This window comes from Fundulus heteroclitus, chromosome 22 (assembly GCF_011125445.2).
Source record: "Fundulus heteroclitus isolate FHET01 chromosome 22, MU-UCD_Fhet_4.1, whole genome shotgun sequence".
Lineage (NCBI taxonomy): Eukaryota > Metazoa > Chordata > Actinopteri > Cyprinodontiformes > Fundulidae > Fundulus > Fundulus heteroclitus.
The window spans coordinates 22,688,300-22,697,703 of NC_046382.1; the positions used below are offsets into that span (position 1 = coordinate 22,688,300).

Genomic DNA, 9,404 nt, shown 5'->3' on the forward strand with positions numbered 1-9,404 from the left:
TTTTACCTTAATTTAATCAGCAGTTTCCCATCGTCCTCCACGCTGTGTATGTGTGTGTAATTTTATTCTTTATGAAGTCTCCCTATCCATCTGTCACAAGCATAAATGTGGAGCAAAATTAGCAGCAAGTATCCCTCATGGTTATCTAACAGCTGTGATGCATCATTACAACATTAACAGAATCTCAAATGTTCACAAAAATGATCTATAAGGTCCGGAAAACACATATTATTTGAAGTCAAATTTCAAATGTCTCATTACTAAAAACAGATATTTCATCTGTAGTGACCTTGTTTGTTATCATCGCCAACCTGTTGAGATATGGAGACATGTTTGTTAAGAAACAACCAGCTGACAGTTATCTGGGCCACCTTATCACCTATTCATACCAATGTCTCACCATGGACCTTCATCATAAGATTTTAATGCTTCCTGTGGGTGTTTGTGTAGAAGTGATGGAAGTAGATTAAGTCGCGCAAAGATTTTACCCATTCTAGTAATTTTCTACATGTGTATATACCCTGCCAGTGACCTTGCTGTTTCACATACTGTCTCCTTCTGTTTGAATGTCAGTGCTGTCAATCATATAACCTACTCAGCTCCCTCCGGTATTGCCACTGGCCTCCTTTAATGAGCTACACGTCAGCATTATAGGACAAACGCCACCGGCCAAACTGTCCTACATGAAGAAAAGCAATGACCACATATAGGAGAAGACAAAAACAATGTTTGGTCTGTTTCTAGGTAGTTTGATTTAAAGGACTTTATAAAAAAAAATGCCTGAAAACCATCTGTCATGTTAAAGTATTGTCATGCTTTTAGTGATCATTCAATGTCATTTGTATTTTGGTTAAAGCAAAGATTTTCTAAATTATTTTAAAGCTTTCTAAACTAAAGGTAAATGTTTGGACTACATGTAAAAAAACAAAATCCCAGTATTTGTGTTACATTCTAAAAAGCAAACAAAAATGAGGCCAAAATTGGGATAACAGACAAGTTCATTTTAAGTAGGTAAAAAGATGGAATTATATACGCCAATAGTGTGTAGTTCCATAGAGGTGTATTTCCCCTCTCACAGATTCCTTCTCTTTTGGCTTTTTTTGTATCACTAAAGTGTCTAATGTCATCGATGCAAATGTAAAAATAAAACAACAATGACCTTAAGAAATACAAAGCCTTTTTCAAATAATTTCATCTATAAAAATAAAAGAAGCAATTGAAATGTCCAATTCAACCTTTCTGACTACATGAAGTGTGGTAAAACATTCCACATTGCAACACATCATGCCCCAATCTTGATAAATTGCAGACAAAATATGAAAAACAAATCCACTGGCATCTATCAGTCTGAAAAACATTACAAAGCCACTTCTAATGCGTTATGACTTCACAGATCCATGGTGAGAGCCGTTATTCACAAATAGATAAAACATAAAACCTTCCCAGGAGTTGGTAGTCAACCAACATTACTCCAAGGCCTTATACACATGTAGCTAGGTCTTTATTTAAAAAGAATATCTCCCCCCACATCGTTTTTTAAAAAGATTTTATTCGCACAGGATAATTTTCAGAAAAGGTTTTATCCACACAAACCCTCACAAATACACCACTGAGCATTGTTTTAAGTATGCCAAAAATATAGAGGGAAGGGTACCACAAAGTTAAAACCTATGTCAGCCAATCAGTATATTTCCGAACAATGCAACATTAAATGGCATTGTGCGTCTGAATTGAGAGGGAGCTTTGGAGTGTGTTCCAATTCAGTGGGCTGCATCCTTTGAAGGACCTGATCTACATGGGCCGGGTTCTTCATCAACCGTGAAAAAGAGAGGACAGCAAGAGATCGGCCTGTGAATTGGGACAGTCTAGCCTCCACCGGCTGTTCCCACTCTTATATTAGCCTTAGCGTTACTCCTCTTGCGTAGCAACTGAGACGGCGCAAAATAAAGATTAAAAACATTTGTTTACGATTGCCTTTGACTGTTCTTGATAAAATGTTTACTGAAACATTATTTTAAGTTTGTAGTCCAACTGTTTTTAATACCTGCTTTTTCAACATTTTATTCCAATTTGCTTTTATTGTGTTTTTACTTTCCTATGTTTTAATCATGTAAAGCACTTTGCGTTGTCCTTGTACTGAACTGTGCTATACAAATAAATTTGCCTTGCCGTGCGTTGCCTGTACATCGCTAATGAGAAATAATCCTCACGGAGGAAAAACTAAATTCTTGTCAAGATTAAAAGAAATATCTGTGCTAAGGTCAACTAAATCTAGCCTGCCTAAACACAATTAAACAATACGGTAAATAAAAGAAAGGTAAAAGTTTTATTGCAAACCAACAAACGGTTATTAAACAAAACCAATCAAGTGCATTCTAAAGATTAAGTAGTTTGAAAAATAATGACATTTCAGTTAAAAGTGTAATCAAGAAACAAGTGACTCAGCTCTCTTCTTCTCTGTATCAAAAATTGCTTTTTTGAGCTAGTATACACTGATAATTCATTAGGAAAGCGGAGATTCCAGCAAAGAAACAATGAAAGCAAACAGTATAAAAACAGGAAGAGTGTGAAGAGAAAGGAATTGAGAATCATGTGAGGACTGTCAGGAGAGAATAAGAAACCGCTTAGACCAATAAGAGCTGAAAAGACTGAGGGAGTGAAGAGTAAATGAGCAGAAACTGAGTAGGGAGAAAGCACAGGAAGAAATCCAACAGAATATCTAAATAAAAATATGCACAAGAATAAACTAGAAATCAAATACAAAGAATTAAGGCGACATCTATTAAATAAACCACAAGGAAATGAGGAAACAGGGCATGAAACAAAACTCTAAAAAAACTAACATAAAATCATTGCAGAGCTGCAAATGGTCCACAGGCTGCATTTTGGAAACTCCTGAACTAAAGGGACATGGAACTTACAAAAAAAAAAAAGGGGGCGGGGGCATAAAAATATATTTGTATTTGATTCATAGTTTAAAATTTTTTAAAAAGTAACAGATAAGTCAAACAAATGTCATGTCAGTTAATTTACATAAACTCTTGTAGGCTAAATCAATAGACATGAGGAGGGTGGTTATCCAGACCGTGTACGTAGGCATAGGTTCCCCTCATTCATGTAATTTATTTGCTTAATCTATCATCTTTAATAGTTTCAAGAGCATGGGAGTCCATGACATGACCGATTGTTTGTCTGCAGAAGCAAACCTTTAGTTGTTTGCTTGCATTCCAAGTCACCATAGTATTTTGAAATAAACACAGATACACATGTTGATTTACTGTTACATTATCAAACCTTGCTCCCATTTTATTTCATTTCCTTATTCTTCTAAGCACACAAGACAAGTGTCTCTCATGCATGCTCACACACACACACGCTCACAACCCTACAGTAAACTGCATCTTAAGGTGGTCGATCAAGCATGTAATTTACCTCCTGTGCTGAAAGAGGCCCCTCGTCAGTGAACAGAGACGGGTCGCTTTATCGACTGATGTCCAGAGGGCCTCAGCAGCTATAATAGCAGTAATAAGTGAGTGGCACAGTCAATAGAGTTTATATTAGTACACTGCTCCCTCAGCTCCACGCCAGCACACACACAGAAAGCTTGAGAATGAAAGTGAGAGGTAGAATGGAGGAGAGGTTTGGGATCCCTGTGAGGGTCAGGAGGGAGCACTGAACCCCTGTGGGAAATTTGTTGTGTAGAAGCAAGTGTGTACAAGAGAAAGGATCAAGAGTGGATCAATAAGAGGAATAAATAGGCACTGACACCAACCTCAGATATCACGAGATGATGCAAACCACTGCTAAATAAATAGATATCACCTTATGTTACTGATGGATCAGTCGTACAAATGCCCTGTTATCCACCCACAGAATCGTGTTAGTAGCACTCTTTAGCAACCACACTCATATATATATATATATATATAATTATTATTAAAATATTATATATATATATAATATTTGGCATGGAACAAGGCTTCCATCACTTTGGTATTGCTTGTTAGCCAAACTTCGACTCATCTAAACGAGCTGCGAAGTACATGTTCAGCTTCGCTCTAACAGAGGGGGTAATGGCCAAAAGAAACACCCTCATTCATCTCCTAAAATCTCCCATAATACCACCTTTCATTAAATTAATAATGCTACTCTGCTTAAGGAGACAAAGATTAATCTGACAGCTCAGGAGTGTGCAAGTCAAACAGAAAAAGAACCACGGGTACTTCAACTGAGGAGTTTGAGGTAAAGAAAATATGAGTAAATGTACCCTCCAGACACAATTTATAGTTAGTCCTTATGAAGGTCCATCTTTTTAATTTAATTCAAATAATTTTATGTATATAGTGCCTATTCACAACATGTCATCTTAAGGCACTTTACACAGTCAAATTCAATCAAATCATACAGACAGATGAAAGAGCATGTAGCCACAGTGTTACAATGATTTGCCCTGTCGATGGCTTTGAAGCAGTCCCTCATACCGAGCATGCATGGAGCGACGGTGGAGAGGAAAACTCCCCTTTAACAAGAAGAACCCCCAGCAGAACCAGGCTCAGTGTGAACTGCTATCTGTCACGACTGACAGAAAACACTGCAGAGACACAAAACAGCAAAGAAGCACACATTAATCCAGGAATCTTTGATTACAAATGTAAATGTAATCACAAGGAAAGGCTTAAAATCAGCCCCTTCTTCCATTTTCTCGAATTAACACATAGAGCATTATCTATTATATAAAAATTTTGTATAAACAGAACTCTAAGATTGTGTACAAGTGTGTACAATTGTGGTCAAGATTTGACTATTTCATTAGTTTGCTTGATGATGCTGGAACCTGAAGCATCTAAAGAGGTTAGTTATTTTGTTTAGTTTTCTTTCCAGACAATAAGCAAGTTGCACATTTCAGGTTGCACGGTGCATTATGTGCAAGCTCTGTTTTTTTTTTTTTATTGGCTACCAAACAACATTCAATGATCGCAGAAAACAATTAAAAGAATTCTGATTCTCTTCGAGACACTGGCTGCCAAATGACACGTATGTCCTCTGCAGGGACAAAGTCTCTGTCTTAAGTTGGGACGTTAAAGTTAAGCCTAGTTAACTGCTTAAAGCCACACTGTGGTGAGGGAGGGGCAGGTATTTTCTTCAGTGAGCTGCGAAGGGGCTGAGGGCAGGTTCTAAGTTCATCACGGCTGTCTTGTGACTCAAAGCACTTTGAAGTACCGTACGGGATGACAGTCTTGAGATGCTCCCGGGCATGGAGATATTTGCTGACGGCACATACCATCCTACCTTGATAAAATGCTTTTGCACAGCGCACCTTGCTGCGATGATAAAGAGGAATATATCGTTGAATTTTTAAAGCAATATTATGTATAACTGTAACCCCTATTATATTTCCTGTAAACCAATTACTCTGAATGAAGTGTTGTTTTTGCCACATTAATGTGAGTGAAGTGATATTACGGCATATGGTGCCGTTCATTTAGACATGGAGCGTTCATCTACTATATTTATCAACTTTTTGTTATTGCTGGGTGCATCTGAATTATTTAAAAAGTGACAGTGTCGCCCTAAAACATAGCAACAATAAGCTCATTAACATTTTTATATTGTTTAAAAACAGGTTTGACCGACATAATTCCCTGATTCATTAATTTATCTTCTGAATATGGGATAATGGTAATATTGTTGGATTGTTCTTACATTCGTAACAACTTAATCAGTTCCTTTCTTACTATTATTAAGTATGTTGTTATATGAATAACTGTATAGATATTGATTAAAGATATAATACCGTGGGCAGACATAAGTAAATACCATAAAAAATACAGTTTAGTTGATTTTGAACACTGTAACCAGCTTAGAAACATCCAGTGGTTTCATCGTTATTCTGTACATTAGCAAAGTATACTTAAGTATGAGTATAAGCTTAAGTCTTAGAATTAATGTACACAATCTTAGAGTTCTGTTTATACTTTTCAGTATTAGTCAAGTATATTTCACTATGCCCTACCTTTCTTAAGCATATGAAATATAGTTTATAAAACAGTGTAATATTCACAGCTCGGTCACAATGAACACAGACAGGCAATTTGGTCTGACGCTGGCGTGCATGTGCCACCAACCTTTTCTGTTTCCTGTTATTTTTACAACTGTATCCGCCACAGCTTGGTTACATCACATTTAACGGACTTTTAACAATGCCCAACTATTACATCTCCTTTATTTTAAAGAACAAAAAGACCATTGAAAATAGTCACAGAAATATTAACTCAAACCTTCAAAACTGATTCAGTTGTTTCTAGGCAGTTGCATCGATCAGGTGAACAAAGGTAACATAACTCTCTGTAATCACTAACCAAAATAATATTCTGTATGTCTGTCTGGGTTCTGCAGGCTGCCCCAATCTGGGTGCAGTCCTTTTTCCTCCCTCTCTCCTCACAGGTGGCCTTTGACGAGCAGGGAGGTGCGCAGCGGCAGGTGTTCTGCGTTAAGCGGCGCTCGGGGGAAGTATATAAACGGTTGGCTGCCAGCACAACACTGCCAGAGTGTTATCCCAAAGTGGTATGTTTAGATTGGCCTCTCTTCTCTCGAGAACCTCGTTCCAACGCTTAAACTCTTATCTCCTGTGCCGCAGGTTTCCGAAAGCCTTGGATCACTCCTCGCAGCTCCTCTGCGCTCAAGACTCCCGACGTCTAGTCAGCCAGGCTCTCTCCTGCTCATCTCCGCTGGCAGCCACCTCAAGACCTACCCGAGCGTCCGTCTGCCTGGCCCTGCCCACCCTCCACCCTTCGCCCTTTCTGCCTCAGAGCCGCCTGTGTTCTTAAGAGCCCGTAGAAATGCCAAGCCGCCATCCCTCTGGCGAACTCACCTTGTTCCCCGGTAAGAGCGCATCAGTGGGTTCACTCCTCAAACCCACCACCTTTAGAATTCTAACTGTGTTTTTTTGTTTCAGATACTTGAAGTTTCCTCGTCTCGTCTTCCTCAGTTTATCTGCTTTCCCCCGTCCTTGGCGGGTATTCTGATTATTCTTAATAAAACAAAGAAAACCCTGACTGATTCTCCTGAGTGCTCCCTGCATGTGGGTCAGAAGCCTTAAAACCATGACAATGTCAACCATTAATTAAATTTTGACTTTAGCAAAACTGAACTTAACATTTGCAACAATGATTCAGGTGTTTATCTGAATTGTACCATTACAACAAACAATTTTGTAATTTTTATATAAGTCTAGTATGTCAGGACTCAGTGGGCAGCGCCGGTCGGGCCGCTACCAGCTCTGCCTTTTTTTTTCCCTCTCCACAGGTGGCTGCAATTTGGCAGGGAGGCGTGGCCCCACAGCTGATCCTCGTTCCACGGCGCGGCGGTGGAGTACTTAAGCGGAGGGCTGGAAGATGCCAGAGTGTTAACTTAGTGTGGTTGCCTCACGCTCTGGATCCCGCTCCGGAGCGCTCCCTCGGACCTGTGAAGCCTCAAGCCAAGTTTTCCCTCAAGCACCAGCTTGGATACTGCTCCGAAGCTCCCCGTGGTCCCGTGAAGTCTCTAGCCTGATTACCCCATTGGATCTCCTCTGGTTTCTCCAGCTGACCGCCTGCCGCCGTCCCCACCTGTCACACCGTTCAGACTCCGCTCACCCTCCTGCCTCCCTGCCTCTCAGCCACCATCACTCCCTAAGACTCTGACGTCCCGTCGCAGGGAACCACCTACTGAGTCCGCGCTTCCTCATCACTCCCCTCGGTCCGGCTCTCTATGCTTGTTGGTAAGACCTTACGTCTTTGCACCTTCTGGTCCATTAGTGCACCATCTAACCTCTCGTTCTCACCCACAGATTGAGCGTGCTCCCCGGTTCCCCGCACTCCCGGTTTTTCCCCTACGTCGTAGCACTGCCTGTCCACCCTGTACAGCTCATAGTCTCATTAAACATCTTAACTGTTCTCATGCCTCCCGTGTATGTTCTACATGTGGGCCAAATACGTGAAAACCATGACATAGTATAGCTTTTGGCTTCACTATGTGGCCTGATTTAGTGGTGGTACATGCAAGGGTTCATTGGGGCCCGGTTGATCCGCAGTACCTTGCCATTGACTCGGTGCTCTCATGATTGGGGTCACAATGTGGTGTTTGTTTGTTGGTGCTGTTCTCAGTCCTTAGGAGGTGTCGCATGTTGCATCTCAGCAACTTACTCTCTTCTGTGAGGATTTTGTATGATCTCTGGGTGCCTGCTGAGTCCACATCTGTCACAGGCTCCCATATCCGAGTAGGAAATGGACTGCTGCTCCTGCAGGCAAATTAGGTTGTGCTTTTGCAGCCTTGTCATAGTATAGTTTTTGCCTTGCCTGACAAACGTCTCTCCAATTGTGAACTGTGCTGCGACAGACAAGTTCAGGTTGAAGTTGTTTCTCTGTGGACTGGATGATGGAGCGCAGGTGCCTGCTCATCAACAGCTGCGCTGCTGATTTCAGTCCATCGACCCGGGGGTTCCTATACTCTAATAGGCTCAGGTTGAGCTATAACAAGGTCCATTGTCAACCGATTAGCATCTGTGGTATACCAAACCTAGGAAACATGGTCTTGAGTTTTTGGATGACTCTGTGAGATGTAAGGCTGGTGATTTTTTCCACTTCAAAATATCTACTGTAGTAGTCCACATCAACAATGTAGTCGGTGCTGTTCCATGTGGACAAATCTGTGGCTATCACCTGCCAAGGTCGCTTCGGAATAGGATGTGAGATAATCGGCTCCTTTTAGGCAGAGTTGCGTCCCTTCTGGCAGATGCTGCAAGATTCTACCAGCACCTCTATCTCCTTGCCCATCCAGGGCCAGAACAGTACATCTCTCGCTCTCTGCTTGGATTTTTCAATCCCCAAGTGTCTTATGTGGATGTGTGATAGCATTTCTCCTCTTAATGAATGGGGCATGATGATTTTTCTCTCCTTTCAGCAGGATACCATTTGTCTCTGAAATCTCGTCCATGGGGTTACAGTACACTGCAATAGCAGGTGGACATTTCTTGTGTGACTCAGGCCACCCTGAGGTGATGACCCACCTCAACATTGAGAGTTGCACATCTTGGGCTGAGGCAGCTCTGATCTCTGCCATATAGTTCTCACTTACTGGTGAGATGCTTACTACTGGGTGTATTTGCAAGTCCATACCTTCAGTCAGTGAGCTGTCATTGCATTCAATCAGCTTCCTGGAATGCGAGTCTGTAACTAGTATCTGTTTTCCAGGCTTGTGTGTGATGACGATGTTGTATCGCTGAAGAATTTTATCCATTCTTCAAAGGGGGGGAGGGGGGGGGGGGGCAACAGAAAATATTTGAGAACCACTGCTTTAGAGTCTTTTCCCGTGATTTTAGAGCACTCACATACCCTTTGAAATTATTTTAGTCAGTCCAAGCAGTT

The 9,404-nt window shown here is 41.0% G+C and overlaps 1 protein-coding gene across 1 annotated transcript; it reads left to right on the top strand.

Moving 5' to 3' along the window:
• Positions 1–6,062: 6,062 nt before the first annotated feature.
• On the top strand, positions 6,063–7,551 carry LOC118557061. Its single transcript, XM_036126049.1, has 4 exons — positions 6,063–6,564; positions 6,638–6,882; positions 6,956–7,016; positions 7,306–7,551. Exons 1-4 carry the CDS (start codon positions 6,376–6,378, stop codon positions 7,549–7,551), a joined length of 741 nt encoding a protein of 246 aa, XP_035981942.1. The 5' UTR covers positions 6,063–6,375.
• Positions 7,552–9,404: the final 1,853 nt, after the last annotated feature.

Bases quoted from the DNA above. Each gene is read 5' to 3' on its own strand.
- LOC118557061 (XM_036126049.1), top strand. From the start codon at position 6,376: ATGTCTGTCTGGGTTCTGCAGGCTGCCCCAATCTGGGTGCAGTCCTTT. The intron at 6,883-6,955 runs GTAAGAGCGCAT...TTTTTGTTTCAG, and splicing joins CGAACTCACCTTGTTCCCCG to ATACTTGAAGTTTCCTCGTC. The intron at 7,017-7,305 runs GTATTCTGATTA...CCCTCTCCACAG, and splicing joins CTTTCCCCCGTCCTTGGCGG to GTGGCTGCAATTTGGCAGGG.